Source organism: Eucalyptus grandis, chromosome 10 (genome assembly GCF_016545825.1).
Source record: "Eucalyptus grandis isolate ANBG69807.140 chromosome 10, ASM1654582v1, whole genome shotgun sequence".
Classification (NCBI taxonomy): domain Eukaryota; kingdom Viridiplantae; phylum Streptophyta; class Magnoliopsida; order Myrtales; family Myrtaceae; genus Eucalyptus; species Eucalyptus grandis.
In genome coordinates this window covers 10,924,754-10,946,286 of record NC_052621.1, presented here as the reverse complement: position 1 = coordinate 10,946,286, position 21,533 = coordinate 10,924,754, and the positions used below count along the sequence as shown (strand labels likewise).

The window sequence follows — 21,533 nt, the reverse complement described above, 5'->3', positions numbered from 1 at the left end:
AATATATTCTTTCGAAGTCGTTTTCAAAGAAAATATCGTACTCTGGCTTGAAATTGCATTATCTGCAGGAAAATAATAAATCTATGGCCTTCCAATTTGTTGTACAGCCATTTAAAGTCAAGTTACATATGACGTGAAGTAATATCCGGCACACTTCATAAAAGAATTAAGTTAAGATATTTAGGAATTTATGTGGCGGAAATACGGAAGAACCTTACTTTAGAGTGGGAGGTAACCCTTCTCTTGCATGAACGGCAATGCGCAGAAAGCGAGAAAAGAGGAGATGCTGCTAGTCCGCAGCACCATCCTTGGGACGTGAGGCTCGTCGGCAATCACCCGAGTGAAGTCCCACAACGGATCCGTTACCAAGCAGCACGGAATCCGATCCTTTGAGGCTTCGGACAACAGCTTGGACAAGCAGTCCCGGAATGGTCCCACGCAAGTGAGTTCAACAGCTTATCGAGAGCTATTAAGTCTACGGTTGACGCTTGGCCCTCTAACAAGCCAGTCGGGATCGGTAGGAAGGTGAAGTGAGGGTGGTCGGAGGATTTAGGAGGGTTGAAGTGGATTGGGACTGTGGACTATGGTGATGGAGAAGCCTTGAAAGTAGAGGATGCTGGCAAGCTGAAGCATTGGAGTTATGTGGCCTTGCAAAGGAAGTGGGAAGAGTATGATTTTGTGGCTTGATTTCGGCTTCACTGGATCCTCCATGGACAAATTCGTTTGCTGCTTTTTTCTGGGGTGTTGTATGTCTTGTGTGCGTGTTGATATGACTTTCTTTATACAATGGCATAAGGGGAAATATAGAAAGTTACGTTGTGACTATTTAATTGATGGATTTTGCTAGCATATCAATTATTTTGGGTATTGTGAGAATAATAATCTATTATAAGTCACAAATCCTACGATAATCTATAAGTATTTGTGATTTGATTTTTTGTAATCCAAAATAGATTGTTATTCTCACAGTACATTAAAGATTATCACACAATCATTTTTCTTAATTGATACATGATTAAGTTAAGAGCGTGGCAAGATGATAATTTGGTGATTCTTTTCTTCCGCTTCCTAGTCTCGCTTCATTGCATCTCTTCGGCTTTCTTGATCCTTGGAAGGAGTTTCCACGACCACGAGGACATCAAGCGACATCCCAGTTGATCACTAGACTTAATCGGGAGCGTCGCTCACTCTCTCCTATCCACTGGTTTTACTGTCCTCTATTCACAGGGTGGTGAACAAGGAAGATAAACACGATCTACGTTGGCATTTGAGAGCGGCCCTCAGTGATGAAAGTTAGGTGAGGTGATCATGTACTGAGGAATTTGCCATTTCGTTTACCAAAGATGGTCCAATCTTGTGAACAAACACAATGAGTTAATTGCAATAAAATATGTTACCCACAGACATTTTTATTAAAGGACTAAGATCATGTCAGTAAAAATCCAAGAATGGAGCGAAGGGACAAGAACAGTGCATTTAGTGTCCAATTAAGAAGTCAATGATCAAATCTTCACCAACTAAAGTTCAATTGCCCTTGTGATGAATCAACATTTGGAAAATCCCATTAGGATCGTTATTCAAAGATAGAAATAGAGAATCTAGGAATTTCCTAGAATGAGACTAAGTACTCAGTCAATTTCCGAAGGGACCGGTATGAAGAACCACCATCCTGGAGACACTCGTCCGCCTCCCTCTTCAAAGACTTCATCTTCTCCCTCATCTCGTCTCCCTCATCGCTCACCATCAATCTCTTGATCGAATCCTCAATCTCTTTCCTCTCCACCTTGTATTCCAGATGCAACCCGACTCTCCACTCGTTGCATACATACCTCGCGTTCACCCTCTGGTCGCCGAAGAACGGCATGCACATCAACGGGACGCCTTCGCAGATGGCCTCTAGGGTCGAGTTCCACCCGTTGTGCGTCCAGAATCCGCCAACAGCGAGGTGGGCCAGGACCTCATGCTGCGGGGCCCACTTTACGATGTGGCCCCTCCCATCCAGGCCCTCTAGAAACCCACTCGGCAGGGCCTCAAGCCATTCTGAGCCACGGACCGACCCGGGCCGGACCACCCAAAGGAAGGGCCGGCCACTGTTCGCAAGCCCCGAGGCTATTTCCAGGAATTGGGCCTCGCTGACTATAGAGAGGCTCCCGAAGCTCACGTAGAGGACAGATTTGGGCTTTTCTTGCTTGTCAAGCCACGAAATAGAGCTCCTATCTTGAGGCAACAAGCTGGTTGATGTCTCTACGGACTGCTTGTGGAATGGGCCGACCGTGAAGATTGGGACCGGGAAGCGTCGGCGACATTCGGCCAGTTTGGTTGGTTCAAGCTCTTCAAAGGAGTTGAAGATGAGGCCGGAAGAGGCCCGCATCGTTTCGGCCATGGCGATGATGAGCCTGAGGACATCCTCGGGGTCTTTTGAGTTGATGACGTGCAGGTCTTTCACTTTGAGCGGAGGAAGTTCGGGCACTGCTTCCTCTAGCCGGGAGTCTGTGTGGAATGAAATGCAGAAAACGATGAAACCTCGGGGACACATCAGAGCTGTTTAACTGTACATTAGTCTGCTTCCTATAAAACAAGAGCTACCGAATCTACAGGCCTAATTCTATAAATAAATAAAAAAATAAACTTCAAATTTTAAGTTCAATCTTAATTTTATCCCAAACCTTTTTTGGTATTAGAAAAAAATTATTAACTTTAGATCCAATCACAAATCTGTTCCAAACTCTCTTTTTTTGTCTTAGAAAGAAACCCCAAACTTCAGATTTAATCTCAAATTTATCCTTAATTTTGTTTTGTCTAAAAAAATCATCAACTTTTAATATATTCTCAAATATACCCCGTCATCCGGTCCCAACTTGACAAGGCATTTCCACATCAATAACAAATCCATTCCAGCAAGGCGACATGGAAAATTTACAATAGCAGTTAAGCTGATTCCAAGTTTAGGTTAAAAAATTATTTTGGACGGGGCTCTCTCCGTTTCCCACGACCACAGGCCCCACAAGCCGAAAAGCATCTTATTTCTTCACAAAATTGCAAACAGTAATGCCACAGATAATGACATAAATAAGAAAGACCATAATAGTTTATGATGACAATCAAACAAGTATCAGATTCCACCCAAATACCAAAGATCTTGATTAACGGGGAAATGAATTTTAACAATACGATAACACTGTAATTTATCAACGTCTCTTCACGATTCCCGTTATCTAATAAAATATCTACGCCCAATGGCGACAGACCGAGGTGCTAAAGCCAATTCGAGCACAAGGGCGTATGAAAATTGTCCTGTCCATGTTCAACAATTTCTTGATCAGCACTCAGCAGTGGATATGTCAGGTTTGATGCGATGCCTCAGTACGTAAATGAGTCAGACAACACAAGGGCTTGCACCGAAATCCGACAAGCAGAGGGGACAGACTGATTGCACGAATTCAAGTTGATCCTAAAGCAGTGGAGCATCAGGACAATGCTCATAATGTTTCTACTAGGTCCCATGGAAAATGACCATCCAAATCTTCATGAATCAAATGATTTGTGTTTTCTTCATTCTTCAACAGGGGAAATAATTGTTACTTGGACATTCAAGTGCATGCGAAGGTAACCATCCTATGTTTGCTCAAACACTTAAATAATGATGACTGAAGAATTAATCAGCGGATATTCTGCAAACTGAAAGATCTGAGAGACCACTCGTACATCAGAAAGAATCATGCTCTGGTTTGAAATTTCTATAGTCTGCAGAAGAATAATAGATCCATGGCCTTCCAATTTGCCATATAGTCATTTAAACTCAGTCACAAATGACAGTTAAATCTAGTACACATAATAAGAGGACTAAGTTCATTTTTCTGGGGATTTATGTGGGGAGATGTGGGAGAAGCTTACCTTGGAGCGGGAGGTAACCCTTCTCTCGCATGAGCGGCATTGCGCAAAATGCGAGAAAAGACGAGATGCTGCTGGTCCGCAGCGCCATCCTTGGGATGTTAAGCTCGTCAGCAACCGCCTGAGTGAAGTGCCACACCGGGTCAGTTATCAAGCAGCATGGAATCCGATCATTTGAAGCATCAGAAAACAGCTTAGCCAAGCAATCTCGGAACGGCCCCACGCAAGTAACGTTCATCAGCGTCACAAGAGCTATGAAGTCCACAGTCGAGGCCTGGCCTTCCAGCAAGCCGTCCGGGATCGGTTGGAAGTTGAAGTGAGGGTAGTTGGAGGATTTAGGAGAGTTGAAGTGGGTGTGGACTATGGTGATGGAGAAGCCTCGAGAGTAGAGGATGTTCGCAAGCTGAAGCATTGGAGTTATGTGGCCTTGCAAGGGAAGTGGGAAGAGGACGATTTCACGGCCCGATCTCGGCTTCACCGGACTAATTCTCGGATCCTCCATGAACAAACTTGTTTTCTGCTTTTTACTGGTGTGTGCCGGGTCTTGTGTGTGTATGTGTGCTTGCGTGTCGATATGACTTCCTTTTTATAATGGTACAAGGAAGTGTTGTGGGACCCGAACTGGGCCATATTTTCAGAGATGACAGCGTGGTAAGATGAAAATTTGGGGTACTTATAACAACGTTTCTATTCTGAAAATTATTTCTTTTCAGAAATAGTTATCTTCTATTTTTACCGAGGAACAATTTTTGAGTAAAATAAGATATTTAATAACTATGCAAAATTTATATTCTTGAAATAAAAAAAAAGAATAGAAATGAGTTTAGTACAATTTATAAATTTTTGTATTTATTCTTTTCTTTTTCTTACTCACGGACCGCCAACCACCGCCTGCTGCCGCACAACCGTCAACCGTCGCCGCCAACCGCCATAGCAAAGACGGCCGCCCATAGCCCACCGGCCACCAATGGTTGTGCGGCGGCAGGCAACGATTGGCAGCGGCAACAACAGTAGGCTAACAACGATCAGGCGATGGCGGCGATGGTAGGTGGCTGTCGTCAATTGGTGCACTATGGGTGGCAACGACCGTCGCCGGCGATCAGGAGGCAGCCCCACAGTGACTAGTGGTCGTGCGGTGACTGACAATGGTCGGTGGCGATCGTCGACCAATGCACTTGTGGGCAACGGCAACGATCGTCGATGGTCAAGAGGCGCCAATGACGATCGCCGGTGATCAGGCGGTGGTGGTGGTCTAGTGGCGACGGTTAACCGACGGTGGCTGCAGGCGGCCGAAGTTGACCGGCGGTTAGCAAGCGGCTAGCGGTGGCCACAACAAGAAAGAAAAACAAAAGAAAAAAATGATTTATTTTTAGAAATTGTTCCTGGAAAAATAAGCTATTTTTTTTCTTGTTTTTGTTCCAAATCTATTCTCTACCACTTTTCTATTATGAAAAATAGAAAAATATATTGGCGTTACTCAATGAATTTTTGTTCTTTTTTTGTTTCGAGAACAAAATAACAAAAATCGAGAGAAATAAAAACGTTAGCCCTTGCTAACTCTTTTCTTTAGACACTACACAGTCTCCCTTTTCCGCATCTCTTTGGAATTCTTGATTGGTTAAATTGACCAGGGATTGAAGGAGTTTCCACGACCATGAGGACATCAAGCAATGCCGCAATCGGTCCTCACACTATTTCTCTAGGACTAGACTTTTTGCATGAGAAGTACATAATGAGATTGCTGATTAATCTTTAACCGTATAAGATTTCTCTACAAGATAGTGAAAAGGCATCGCATATGCTGGTCATTACCGTTTCGATTATCATAAGTTGCTTAGCATTTCCTGTCGTTTCAGCTGAGATCTAACCAGTTATAGCCCATTCGACTTTAGACAATGTACCCAGTCTGGAACCTTCTTTGTACCTGAATTCGACAGTCGCTCTACTATATCCACAATCGCTACCGACTTTGAGGATGAAATCAACTGTTTCTAAGCACACAATAAGGAGTTAATGCAGAGACGCAACTCCACACCCCATACACATCAGGAAAAAACTGACAACTATTTAAGGAGTGAGTAGTACAGTTGCCAGTTGCGGACATTGTTTGGTCCAAAGCCTTTCACAGACAACGATTGCTTTCATTGCCAGGGTCCCAATTGTTTCACGACATTGCTCATTAACGTGACTAAACAAATTGGCTTCCCTGCTGCATGTTGAGGTTGTGTGTCATGTTGGATCATCGTAGGAGCTTCGATTCCAGGGATTCTCTGTTGGAGACTCTACACCTCTCCATCAGCGGCCAAGAAGTAGGCGCCAGCTTGCAAAGTCCATATTGCACTTGATTGCTTCTTGAATAACTCTGACAATCGGTCAGAAAAAGAAAACAACAAAAGTCAGCAGAAGAGAAGAAATCCAATTTGGCCTTCACATTCAAATAATCAAATGCAAGAGAAGCAATGATGAGCCAACATTTTTTTTTTTTATCATAACAGGGAAATACATTCACTATAAAAGAAAAGTACAGCCAGCTGCTAAAGCATCCGAAACAAGAAGGTCTAGCAAAATGGAACGAGGCGAAATGGCCCAATTTTTGGGTAGGGTACCATTTCTATGGGCCTTCACAGCCCAATCAGCTACAACATTTGCCAACCCAAAACCAAGCAGTCTAACCCTAATGTGAGAGAAACGGAGAAGGAGATGGTTGGCTTCTTCAGAGATAGTTCAGACCTCCTACGACGTCAGGGTGGAAGCATGAACTGAATCAACCAAAACCAAACAGTCTGATTTGATTACCAACTGATCATGGGCTCTGCCGATCTCCAGCAAATGGCGTAGAGTGATTATTAACGCCATGAACTCTGTCTGCAATGCCGAAGATGCAACAAAACTCCTAGTAAGGCCATCGATCATTTTCCTGTTCTGATCACGGCAAATACTGGCCATTGTCCCTTGATTGTTGTGTGACTAAAAAGCCCCATCTATATTCACCTTGAAGACACCGGATTTGGAGGTCTCCATAGTTCGTCGGGGTTGAGTTGCTGACAGCCTTTGTCTGCTAGATTGCGATTGGAATACAAAGTCGTTCGAGCATTGGCTATGGCAGTATCCACAACTTGAAGCGCATTCAAATGCTGGCGGCGGAAAATAAAGTTATTCCGCGCTTTCCAAATCTAGCACAAGACATAGGCTACGGTTCATTGAACAGAGTGCCTTTGTAAGCGGTCGTTAGATCCAAGACAACATTCTCATTGTCTAGAAGGTGCTACATCAACTGCGAACTAGAAAACGCAAGAAAAAATTTCAAGCATCACTGAAAATGGATATGCAAAAGGCTTATGACCGAGTGGAGTGAGATTTTTTAGAAGATTATCTACTGAAGTTAGGATTTCATACCACTTGGGTAAGGTGGGTGATGCAATGTATAACAACGGTCTCTCTTAGTGTAAGATTTAACGGTGAGTAGCTAACCTACTTCCATCCGACCCAAGGCCTTAGACAGGGCAACCCACTTTCTCCATATTTATTTATCCTCCTGGCAAATGTTTTATCTATCCTTATACATCAAGCTATCGACATAGGCAATGTCAAAGGCATTCAGCTCAACAGGTGATGTCCTATCCTATCTCATTTATTCTTCACTGATGACGCCATTTTCTTCCTAGATGGTAAACTTCAGGAATGCCAAAATCTTGCCAATTTATTGAATCAATATTGTTTATCTACGGGATAGACTATCAATAAGAATAAATCTGGGATATTTTTCTCCAAGGCTTGTCCTCTTGCCTTACAGGAAAATTTGGCAAATGCATTGAGAATCCTAGTGTTAGCCAGAACTGGAAAATATTTGGGAATTCCCTTAGATTGGGGACGATCCAAGAAGGATATGTTTGCTTGGATAATGGGGAGAGTGAACACAAAACTAGAAGGATGGAAAGAAAACTTAATATCCAAGGGTGGAAAGGAAATCCTGATTAAATCCGTTGTTCAAGCTATCCCATAATACACTATGTCCATATTTAAAATTCCGGTATCTATTTGTATATCCATTAAAAAGAAGATTGCGTGGTTTTGGTGGCAGAATGATTCTAGTAAGTCTGGAATCCATTGGAAACGATGGGAAGAGCTTAAGACGAGCAAGATTAAGGGAGGTCTCGGCTTTTGAGACCTCATGGATTTCAACAAGGCCATGCTCAGAAAACAGGCCTGACATCTAATTCAGCACCCTACGACACTCTGGAGCAAGCTTTTCAAAGGTATTTATTTTCATTCTCGGGATTTTTTACATGCCGATAAAGGAACAAGACCGTCTTGGGGCTAGCAAGGTCTGTTATTAGGATGGGATTCAATTCTTCCAAGACTTCAATGGTCAGTTGGTGATGGGCAAAGTATCAGAATCAGGGAAGACCGTTGGTTACCCAAAGGGATATTGGGCGGCCCGGCGAATCGCGATGAACCTATAAAAGTCGTTGAACTCCTAGATATGCAAGCTAATGCCTGGAATATTCCACTACTTCATAGATTCTATGACATTCATATTGTCAAGGAGATCCTTACCATCCTGATAAGTCCCTCTCATGCAGTAGATAAATTGATTTGGACAGAAACCACACATGGCATCTATACCGTCAAAAGTGGTTATCAAGCACTCAAGAAAACAACAATCAGCAAGAATCAACAGCAAGCTTCGTCTTCTTACCAAACCCCAGAGGTGCTATGGAAACAACTCTGGAAGTTGAAGATAGCACCGAAAATCAGAATCTTTCTTTGGACACTATGCCACAATGCCTTACCCACTAAAGCCAATCTATTTTATCGAAAAATAACCTAAGAACCAGTGTGCACTCTCTGTCTTAATAGAACACTAGAAACAGTAGAGCATATTTTTCTGCTCTGTCCATGGACCACTACCATATGGTCGCATCCAGCGATCAATATTCAAATAGAGCCGCAGGCAATTCAACGAATGGAAGCATGGATTGCAGAAAATTTTATGCGAAATCAGGTTGCTTCAAGAGAAGTTCCTATCGAGATTCACTATTAATCTTTGGTTAACTATCATAGCTGAGGCATTTGGCAAAGCAAGAGAGTCAGACCAAAGAGCCTCAGGCCAAAGAGGGCCTCGAGCCACCATGGCAAAGGTGAGTTTCAGGGAAAGCCACACGCTGCCAGAGAGCTTGAGAGCAAAAGGAATGAGCTCCACGAAAGCCTCCAGCCGTGAGAACTTCATGATAGAGGAAATCACTAAATGCAAAGGCGAGCTTCAAAGAGAGAGGCAACGCGCCTAAGTAGACATAGAGAGAGGGTTACTCCTCTGAGTGTGAGAGACAAACAGAATAGTTGAGAGTGTGCCTATGCATAAGTATTGCTTTGAGTATTTTGAGTGTGGCATGAAAAATATATTGTAATAACTATGTGAGATGATTTTTTTAATGTTATACTTATATCACAGTTTGGTATAGCAAGTGTGTCTTAAGTTATTTATTACAATTCTCGTGTTGTCACTGCAACCCTTCCACATACCTTACAAATAGCATTAAAATGATGTATCTAAATATCCTATAATTGGTATTAGAGCAAGGTCGTGCACTCTATATTCTCAAAGTCGGCTTGAGAGACGTGTTTGAGGTAACATTATTTTCAGAGATGTATGCTCTATGTGAGTAAAGCATCGAGTTTGATATAACAGGTTGGTTTGAGTCCTCGAAAAAGTTTGATTTTAAAGCCACCAGAAAGTTCATTTGCCATATAAAAAGAAAGACGACTTCAAGAAAAAACATTTGCAATCGTATAGTTACCAGCAATATGATATATATTTAAGGTCTGAAAAATTTCTAAATAAATGATAATAAGGACATTACAATTAGAATAACTTTCATATGGTACTCACTTGATTGTCATAATTTTATAATTAATCACTTGAGTTTTGTTTGCTTGAATATCACAAATTTTCAATCAATCACATGGGTATCATAACTTTCGAAAAAGGTTCAACACAAGTGCTTGCACCTGTGATGCACTTGTGGTGAATTTTCGTATAAGTTATTGCACTCATATTATCAATTTAAAGGTCATGGCACTCAAGTAATTCATTGGAAAAATTATGGCACTTACTAGCACCAATAATATCAATTTGACTTTGAATTTGGTGGCTTTTCTATATAAAATAGGCGAACCTCACTGGTTGGAAACTGTTATATTTGTTTCTTATTTATGAGATGGACACAAAATATTTGTTTCCAATAGATTAAGTATATGCCGCAAAAGATCCTTAATACATGCGGTTGCTTTTGTCAAATAAAATGACGTGTAGATGGTTACAAGTGATTCAAAACAGTCAGATAGAGACGAAAAATTTGTACCTAAATATTATTATGAGAGAGACTACACGAAAGTGGGGTTTTACCCAAACAGTGGACGATCTTTCACCAGAGATTGATTTTTGATTTTTTTTTTTAAATAAAAGTGAGTTTTAAATAGGAATCTACTTGGTTGATAACGAAGATGAACAGTGAACTTAATAATAAAATACTAAAGACGATGATCAAAAATGAAAAGACAACTAATAAACTGAGAAAAGTATATGAGACTGCGTGTTTGGGATCCCCTTCTATGATTGCATACCTCATTTATACAACCCACGAATACAACCGTTCACTAGCAACTATTATTTTAAGTAGGGTTACAACTGTTCTCCCGAGAATCTACATTTCCTCGACCGTTAGGCTAATCAACCATCGCTTGGCACCCTTATATTTTAATCGATATTTCTCTTCTCATTTTCTCCTCTTGGTCCCAACACGGCCAAATTTTAAGATGGCTAACCCCTTGCCTGTGCCGTCAATGAGTCTTGTCAATGTCAAATCCATGTAGCCATAGATAAGTCTTCTTTACAGACGCCATATAGTTGTTGTTCAATGGCTAAAGTCGCTCTCATCAACCAATCTTCCTTGATAAGTCGCTCTCATCTACCAATCTTCCTTGATCAATCGCACTCCATCATTCAGCAGTAATTGTACCGTATACTTATGGATAACCATGCATCATACTCATCCCATGAATTAGCTTTGCAATTGTCTATTCTATAGTTGTTAACCATGCTAATCGCATTAATCAAACTCAATTAATCGACTGAACCCACTGCTTATCAACTAAAAAGAGTTGGTTTTTTTTTTTTCTTGTAAACAAGAACGGATAAAACATAAAGTGGGATATATATATGTATGTATGTATGTCTTTAAAAGCTTGATGTGTTGCCGCCATCCCTCAAATCCAGCGACGAGCTCCATAAGACCATCGTTTGAAGTTTACAGACTTTAATTAGTTTGTCTAGGGTACGAAATGTGTCTACGATCTTAATGTCTCGGTGACATTAAGGCATGCATGCAACTATGTTGGTTTTTTTTTGGGGGGGAGGACGTGGCAGTAAATTAGAATTTTCTTTGATCTCGAATATACCAAGTTCAGGAGCCCTTAATATCGTGTAAGTTTCACGTGAGACCTCTATCGAAATTAGGAACTTTGGTGCACTCGATGTGCTTATAAACCCAACCCACCATATGGGTCTCCAAAACTCAACTCATATCTCTAGCCAAACCCAGCCCAATTAGTTCAACCCAATGCCGAGCATAGCCCATCTTCATTTTCTTTCTCTATATGACTCATGTTGCAACATGAGGGGTGGACAAAATAAAAACAAAGAGGAGAGGAGAGGGGGGGGAGGAGGAGCCCGTGGAAGAGAAAGGCAAAAACAGAAAAGGGAAAAATTTTGGCACGCTCACGATTTAGATGACTCGTCAAGCCGAATCAACACCATTTTGCAATGCTAGTATGTGACTAAAGTCTTTTGTCAAGCCGAATCAACACCATTTTGCAACGCCAGTATGTGACTAAAGTTTTTAATCGTCTATTCAAAGGATTCATCAAAATTAGGGCTTAAAATTTGAATTCAGGTAAATTCTGACTTGCTGCATTTGATTTGAAGTTTTCAAGGGCATATATGTGTGTGCGCGCGCGCTCTCGTGCGCGTGCGTGCGTGTGTGTATGTGTATATGTACATATAAATGATAGTTCAGGACTTTGTCAAGCTATAGCATTTTACGAATCTGAATTTGAGCCTATAGTTTATTCGGTACAAAATTTTCAATTTCGTCACGCATGCTAGTCAAGTTCTGAATACTAAAATTTAAGCTGAATTTCAACTGTTTCTGGCAAGGTTTTCGGGGTGCCTGAGTTCTGGTTCTTGTAGTATATCAAAAGGGCTTTCTATGGACTATACGCTTACTTGAAACGGACTTATGTGGAGAAAGTTATGGCGAAAAGAAATTTAGCACGCAAGCTGCGCATAATGGACATTATTAGGTTTCCGCTATGGTCGAGCTTTTTGTTAGTGCGTAAGCATCATTTTATCAATGAATGGGCATAATGTGGTCAAGTCATTTATTAAAATATTTTTTTACTTGGTTTTTTTTTATATTTCATTATTATTTGTTAGAATTTTGAGTGCATGGGCTTGAGTAAGCATCGCAAATTGGTTTTTGGCTTTCCTGGATGAGTGATACTATTTCTTATAAAAATTTGTAAAGTCATGTCTTCAAAATGATAACGATTTCATATTTTATGAATTATGAATAAGCAAGTTTGTTGCATAAAATTTGAATCAACCTTTACTATGTTTTGATATTTATAAATGGTGTGAGATGTTTGGTGAAAATATATATTCTATTTGATGAACGTAGTTAAGAAATATTATATATATATAATATATACCGATTTGTGAAATGTTGCATAACATGCATTTGATTTGATTCGATAAACTGGTTTATGAGACAAGTCTTGAAATGATTTGAGAATGTTTTATGAAAAGTAGTTCTGGTGATGAGTTGAAGTGCGAAAGCTATTGGTGATTGATTTGTGAAGTGTATTTTGAAATGTGAGATTATTTATAGATTAAATTTCTAGTATTGGTGGATGAGGTTGGGTGCTCAATATTTCTATGAGCCTAATAAGGGGTTTGTGGATAGACGCATACTAGTCTAAGATATTATTGTAAGCCGAGCCACGAGCTAATAATAAGTGAAGACCTAACCAAAGGAGGAATCTTGGTTGCATTGTCACTAGATATTGTGTCATGACTATAGTTTGATATTAAGCAAAAGATTGGTCGATAGATGGACCATCGACCTGTAGTTTTATATGAGATAAATCAATGGGATAGATCATTAATATGTGACGTGAGATTAACCAAATGAATAGATCATTGATGTGTGTTTTTATGAAATTGATCAATGGAATGAACCATTTATGTGTATTTTTATGAGATTGACCAATGAACTAGACCATTGGTATTTGCTTGTTATTATGATATTTGCCTATTATTATCTTGAATATTTCTACTTTGAATGTATTATGTGAAAGAAAGAAATATTGCATTTTGGTCTTGAAGGTTTTTTAAATTTCTAGAAATATGTAAGTGAATTATATTTGTGTTTTAAATGTACATAGTGATTGCTCGATTCACTTAGAAAAACTGTATTATTCACTCGGTCGTGATAAGTCATTCATTTCTTATTATCATGTTTTTCAAATTCCTCGGTTAGCAACTGATAGAGCAAGAGTATTATCATGGGGATTATTAGGAGCTAGATATTTGGGGTATAATTTAAGGTTGTGCTCTTTGAAAAAAAAAAAACGACCGTATTACTCCTTCATCCATATGGGATTTGGGGTATCATATATTCATTGAGAAATATCCAGCGGAAAAGGAGATAAAGGTGTGATTGATGAATGGTCACCTAATCCATTATATTAAATGGAAGGATTTTCTCAATTTTGATAATTAAAATTGAGTTTCTAATAAGGAAAGGCAAAGTGACATCTGTCTTGGAACTCGAAGAAAACAATTTTAGACTTTAGTAAGTTAAAACATTTAACAAGATTGCACTATATTTTCCTTCCAATAAAAGGTTAAAACGGTTAAACTATTCTTTCGGCCAATCCAATCCACGAAGCTCTTGGAGACCCTAGCAATCTAGATCCAAAGCGCACGACAATGCAATCCACGAAGAAATGGAAGGTCAACTTCACAAAGCACTTGAAGAAATGCTAAAGTAAGGGGTCTTATCGCAATGACTCCAGAAAATTATCCAAATTTTTTTAAATTTATTACATTTTTATCAATTTAGTTTGAAACTCTTTACATTTTATCAATTGAGTTCATTCGCCTAATTTTAACTGGAGATCGTTAATGTAAATACCAATCGTCCGATGTGACATAACTGGCACTAATATTGATAATTTTTAATTATATTTTTTATTCTTTATTCTTTATTATTTTCCTTTCTTTTCTTTTCTTTTTGCAACTAGCGATTGGGCTGGGCAAGGCCTAAGGCCCGATTCCAGGCGAGAATGGTGACGAATGAACTCAACTGACATATACCTCTGTTGTTAAAACTTGTGTCGTTAAAACTCCAAGTGGGATCAAGTCATAGTTATACCCAGTGTCTTGACATTCTCGAGTGTTGGACAGGAACTGGCCTTTAGCGTAACGGTTGAAGGGAAGTTGGACAGCTTCATGCTTTCTGCCTTTGTAACATAGGTTGATGTGGGTACATCAAGTAAGAAGCCCCATCGTCACATTCCTAGTCGCATAGTTGCGTTGTCATTTTGAACTTTGTAATCTAATTGTGATTGAGCATTCGATGTTGAGGCAATAATACATGATCAGTGATAGTACGGCTGCGCATGCTATGGATTTTGATGACTTGTTGACAGGTTAATCCTGTGCTTCGGTAAAAATGTGATGGGCAAACTTCTTGTCAAGGCCTCACCCTGCATACTCTGTTAGGAGCGGGGATCGACCACGAGCCGTGGTCAATTAGCATTAGTGGTTTGATGTTCTTGTCTTACTATTAGATCCACCTAATCCCGAGACAGGTTTAGACCGAAAAAACTGAAAAATAATGAAAAACGTGTTATAAACTTGGATGTAAGCAACGGATACTACCTCTCCTCTGGCAACCAATTGCTATTCTTGCTGCTGTCCCGTCCTTCGCAATGCTCTTTCTCGCTAATACAGTGTGAAAATTTGTGCTACCCGATATTGCAGTGAAGTCGAGCTTCATGAATCTTTTCTAGGTGATTTCACCAAGAGATCATTTCCAGTGGCCTTAATTGCTTGCACTGAGCTGGCTTGAAGGACACGCTGAAGAAAACAACATTTTCTGTTGAACAAAGACAGTACTATATATGCAATTGAAAGTTCAGAGCACATAACTATAAGAAGTGGGTTCCAGGAATGGAGAAGTCCGATTCCTATAGCTAACAGAAAGTTATAATTGAACGCATAGATTCACTATATTAAAAGTTAGTGATAATCACTAGGTAAAGGATTGATTTAGCAGCTAAATCTTTTGGTCGTGCGCTTACATAAAATGATGTAACTCTAAAAGTTATATTAATCTTCAAGATTCAAAGTTTCCCAACAATATGAAGGTACTAAAAATCACGAAACGAACAGACGCAGGGCAGGAATTGAAAGACAATTCCTAGTAGGAGTTTAACCTTTAAGCAGAGTCCTACAATGATGATAGGTAACCAGTAAAGCTGTCAAGAGACTTATATGCGGAACCCCCTTCCTTAAAACACTGATGTAACTTGTCCTACAAACGCACTGTGAAGAACAATGGATTAAACAGAATATGAAGATGAAGGAGAAGAACATTGATGAACAAAGAGTAATACATTCATCTGAGAGCTTAACCTCTCGGTTTCTCTTACTTCCAGTATATATACACCATGATCGAAAAACTGAAAGAAGAAGAAGATGAAAAACAGACTTAACAGAATCTGTTAATCTTGCAAAACTGAATAACTATTCCTCAGTAATAAAGCACGTGGACGCGTGGAGTTCTTAGTTGTGCTACTGATGAAGGCTAGAGTCGAGCTCCCGATTTTGTTTTCTCTATTCTTCTTGATGACTTCATATGCACATGTAGCTGTAGTTGTTGACACACTTGCAGCAGCATATTCTTCATCCTTCTTTACTTTCACCAACTCTATTTTCTTATACTTCTTATCCTTAACATCCCCCCGCAAATTGGGAAGGGGTAGATGACCCAAGCCCAATTTGGTGCGAAGAGTAAAATGTGCTAAACGAGTTAAGGATTTTGTAAAGATATCAACAAGTTGATGAGTACTTGGAACATAACAAACAGATAAAGATCCTGAGGAAACCTTTTCGCGAACAAAATGAAAGTCCACTTCAATATGCTTGGTGCAAGCATGTAGAATAGGATTAAGAGTAAGAGAAATAGCGGACTTGTTGTCACAAAATAGAGTTGTTGGTGTAGACAAGCAGATGCCAATGTCACGAAGAACAAAACTAACCCACGTAAGATCAGCATTAGTTGAAGCCAGAGCTCGATATTCAGCTTCTGTTGATGAACGAGATACTGTAGATTTGTCGTTTTGCTGACCAGGAAATAAGATTGGAACCAAGATATGTACAAAAGCCAGTGGTCCATCGCCTGGTGGTAATACATCCAGCCCAATCAGCATCAAAAAAACCATATAGGTTCATGGAGCTATTGGAGTGTATAAAGAGACCAAGATTAACAGTGCCCTTCACATATCGAAGGGTCCTTTTTAGCTTGTGAAAATCTCCTAGTGTTGGCTGCTGCATTTTCTAACATAGGAGATTTGTGGCATAAGCAATATGTGGACGAGTCATAGTGAGATATTGAAGTCCACCAACTAGACTGCGATACTCAAGTGGATTGGTCAAGAGAATGTTGTCAGTTTCAATGATGGCTGCTCTCAACGACAAGGGAGTGGAAATAGGTTTGCAGTCTCTCATATTAGCTCGAGTTAGTAGATCAAGAGCATACTTTGTTTGAGAAAGAAATAGAGCTTGTGAAGTCTATTTGGCCTTAATTCCTAGAAAGTAATGAAGATAGCCAAGATCTTTCATATAAAATTGAAGACTCAGAGACTGGATCAAATTGGAAAGCAACTGTGCTAAGCTACCAGTGAGCACAATATCATCTACATAGAGCAGCAAGAGTATTGTTTATGAGCCATGATGAAACACAAATAATGGGTGATCAATGGTGCTGCAAGAAAACCCATTTTCAAGCGAAAAATTACTAAATTTATCAAACCAAGCTCGTGGTGCTTGGCGAAGGCCATATAAGGATTTCTTTAGAAGACACACATGTTGAAATTTCTACGGATTTGTGAAACCTAGTGGCTGCTCCATATACACTATCTCATTCAATGTTCCATGTAAGAAGGCATTTTTAACATCAAGCTGATGAATCGGCCAATGCTTCATCATTGCCACAGAGAGAACAATGCGAATAGTAGCATATTTAATGACAAGGCTGAATGTTTCTGTGAAGTCAACTCCTTCTTCTTGATGAAACCCCTTAGCTACTAACCAAGCTTTGAGTCTGTCAAGACTCCCATCTGCTGCAAGTTTAGTTTTAAACACCCATTTACACCCTATGACATGCATATGATCAGTTCAAGGTACTAATTCCCAAGTCTGGATCTTATATAAAGTATCCATTTCATCCTGCATTGCTTGATACCAGCCTTTATCTACTAATGCTGACTTAACTGACTTTGGTTCAATAGGAACTGTATATTCAGCCAAACATGCATACTTAGGATTTGGCTTGACAATTCCAGACTTTAGTCTTGTTTGCATAGGATGAATAGATAGTGTACCTTGTGTATTGGATGGAGGATTGATCTATACTTGATCTGTAGTGGTCTATGTTGGTGGGTCAGCTACTTGAGTAGGATATTCTTGTTCTTTAGAGACTGAATGCAATTGTGGTTGTAAGAAGGATAAATTTTGTGATATTGCAGCAGGATTTGATGTATCAATGTGGGTACTTTTGCAACATTCCATTATCTTGCAAATGCCCTATATGTTCATTTGAGTTATGGTTGACTTGTTCTGTATTGGTGGGATCTAGAAAAGTAACTCCATTGATCCACTGTTTGTACAAGTCAATACCTTGATTGTACTGAGTTGTTAATTGACTGGTGAAAGGAAAGACTGTTTCATCAAACACCACATGACGATTGATATAGATATGCCCATTAGTAGGCAAAAGGCAACGATATCCTTTGTGTCTTCACTGTATCCCAAAAATATACATGTGAGAGATCATGGATCAAGTTTATGTTGTGTGTATGGTCTAAGGTAAGGATAATAGGCACATCCAAAGACTCTTAAATGTGCATAGCTTGGCTTCTGTTGGTAGAGTTTACTGTAGGGTGAGGCCATATGTAACTTTGGTGTGGGAAGTAGATTGATAATGTAATTGGCTGTCATGAAAGCATCGACCCAATACTTTAATTGAACTTTAGCATGATAAAGCATTGTTATTCCTAACTCAACCACATGTTGATGTTTTCTTTCAAAGATCCCATTATGGTCTAGTGTATAGGGACAAGAGATATTTTGTTTAATGCCATACTGTTGTAGATAATTCTGAAACTTGTTGCTAGTAAATTCACCTCCTCCATCACACTGAAAGACTTTGATTTTACGATCAAACTTATTCTCTACTTGTTTCATATTCTTATCCTAAACCTTCGAGAACACCAAACATCTTGGTTATCTCATCAACTGGTTTCCCTATTGCATTAAGTTGATCACAAATGGATTTAAACTCCCTAAGGTAAACAGGCAATGTTCTATCTCTTTTCTGGCAAGCTTGTAACTTTCCCCTTAACTCAAACTCCTTGGCTACTGATTTTTGTGTAAAGCGATTAAGAAGTGTTTGCCATACCTCATAATATTCTCAGATACTGCTCCACTAATCCAAGATGATACTAGTTGATCAGTTTTTACCCAATCTATATGATCAAGATTCACTATTTCAATTTCATTACCTCCAACCTCAACCTGCAACATTTGAGCTAGTGGTGGTGATTCTCCATTGATGAATCCAAAGAGATCTTGACTTCGCAAGAATCTATGAAACTGTGCTTGCCAGAGCAAGAATTTATCTTCAGCTAACTTTATTGTAACAAAGTTAGATATATTGACATGAATCGGAAAATGATATTTTGGTGTTCTTGCTGTCATCTTGTATTTTCAGAAGCTTTGAAGATGAGCTTTCACAAACACGATCACCTGCTGATCTTGCACGATTCAAGATTAGAAGAAAAACTGATTCAATCAGAGAGAACTCAGAAGTTGCTTTGAACTCCTTGACGTCGTCTGGATTTCACGAGCTCTATATCGCTATGAGTAGTATAGCAAAGATGACTTGAGCTCTCAGGACTGCTCTGATACCATGTGAAGAACAATGGATTGAACAGAAGATGAAGACAAAGAAGAAGAACATTGATGAATGAAGAGTAATACATGCATCTGAGAGCTTAACCTCTCAATTTCTTTTACTTCCAGTATATATACACCATGATCGAAAAACTGAAAGAAGAAGAAGATGAAAAATAGACTTAACAGAATCTGTTAATCTTGCAAAACTGAATAACTATTCTTCAGTAATAAAGCACGTGACGCGTGGAGTTCTTAGTTGTGCTACTGATGAAGACCAGAGTTGAGCTTCCGATCTTATTTTCTCTATTCTTCTTGATGACTTCATATGCACGTGTAGCTGTAGCTGTTGACACACTTGCAGCAGCATATTCTTCATCCTTCTTTACTTTCACCAACTCTGTTTTCTTATACTTCTGATCCTTAACATCTCATAGCTTCGCCTTCTGGATCCGCCAGTAATTTTCTAATGGCACACTCTATCTCACTGCTCTCCAGCTTATACTCCAAATGCAACCCGACCCTCCAAAAGTCACTCACATATCTTCTGTTCACCTTTTTGATCCCCAAGATGGCATACAAATCATCGGCACACCTTCACAAATGCTTTCCAACATCGAGTTCCAACCACAATGAGTCCAAAATCCGCTGATGGCCTGATGAGCCAGCACTTCTTGTTACAGTGCCCATTTCACAATATGATCCCTTCCAATTAACATATCTAGGAATGAGCTAGGCCAATGCTCGGGCCAGTCCGCTTCACAAACTGATCCAGGCCGGACGACCCACAAATAGGGCTGCTTGCTATTTGCTAGCCCCCAAGCTACTTCTATGAACTTGGCCTCATCCATGGATGCAATGCCTTTCAGGCTCCCATAGATGACTGACTTGGGCCTTTGCTTGTTCGGCCAAGAGATCAAGCTAGCGTCTTGTGCCAGCAAGCTGCTCAAAGAGATTGGAATACTTGTGAAATGGACTGATCACAAAGATAGGAATGTGAATGGTGTGCCAAGCTTTGGCAAGTTTTGTCCCCTCGACTTCTACAGAGGAATTGCAGATGAGTCCAGAGAAGGCCATGGTCGCTCTGCCCATGTCTGGTAATAAATAGTGGAGATCTTTGGGGTTTCTTGTGCTGACAACTGGAAGGTCTTTCATTTTGAGAGGTGGAACTTCGGAAACAGCCTTGTCTAGTTCGGAATCTGACAGAGAAACCAAAAGGAAGCGGTCAATACTCTCTCCAGTTGAAAAACAAGGAAGGCCTATAGTCCTACTTTTCCCTTCGCTATCACAACTTGGATATGTAACTCTAAGACAACATCGGATGGAACAAAGGGATTCTGTTCCACTTGAGTATCCAAGAAAGATGTTTGAAAAGCAGTAAAATTTAAGTCAGAGAAATATGGAAATAAAAGAAGCATACAAGATTGGTCATATTTGTACAAAATACACACACCATTTGTCTCTAGAGTCTGAAGAATTTAGCTGGAAGGCACACCTTTTATTGGGAGGCAACCCTTTTCTCTCTTAGTGGACAAGGCAGAGAAAGCAGAAATTGAAGAGATACCAGTACACCTTAACACCATCCTCGGGATCTTAAGCTCGTCCGCGACTGCTTGAGAAAAATGCCAAACATCATCGATTATCAAGCAAGCTACCCGATCCTGCGAGTCATCACGCAAGTCCTTTTCCAAGCACTCCCAAAATCGTATGAGTTATCATATCAAGTCACTGGGAATGGGACAAGAAATAGTATGAATAGCTCTTTTTAGGGTTCACGTATCTAAAGTGAGCTTTCTCATCATATAATATAAAAAAAATACTAATCCTTGTAATTTCTTTATTACTTCATTGGTTTTTTTGGCTAATTACGATCCAAGTTTCACAGATATAGCACTAAGAGCAGACATGAAAAAGCTCGTTCGAGGTAGTATACATGCTGTGGCTAAATGAGGGAACCCGTTCGAGCTGAGTTATAACCCATCTTTTGTCTAAAAAGTTTGGTGCTGATGCTGAACTCTAGAAGCTCAAGAATCTAATGAATCTTTCCCTAATCAATTCCAGTGAACTGGTTCAAACTAGGTGATCAAAAGACTGGTTACTTTCATAAAGTAGTCAAAGTTATAAACTCTCAAGAGTTTTGCTGAAGTGGCTGTGAACTTTTTCAAGTCATTATTTGGTGCCGTTACTTTATACACAAGGTCCTGATCATGTACGAAGCAATTTGGTTTCCCTAAGACTATCCAATCGTGTGAACAAACACAATGAGTCGATTGCAACAAAATATGTTACCGGCAGGCATATTTATAAAAAGACTAAGATCATGTCAATAAAAATCCATGAG

General features: G+C 39.7%; 1 protein-coding gene across 1 annotated transcript; it reads right to left on the bottom strand.

The window, feature by feature from the left end:
• Positions 1–1,499: 1,499 nt before the first annotated feature.
• Positions 1,500–4,436, bottom strand: LOC104421706 (UDP-glycosyltransferase 76B1). Its single transcript, XM_010033764.3, has 2 exons — positions 3,895–4,436; positions 1,500–2,490 (listed from the first exon to the last, which is right to left on the bottom strand). The coding sequence occupies exons 1-2, from the start codon at positions 4,391–4,393 to the stop codon at positions 1,610–1,612; spliced, it is 1,380 nt and encodes a 459-aa protein (XP_010032066.2). The 5' UTR covers positions 4,394–4,436; the 3' UTR covers positions 1,500–1,609.
• Positions 4,437–21,533: the final 17,097 nt, after the last annotated feature.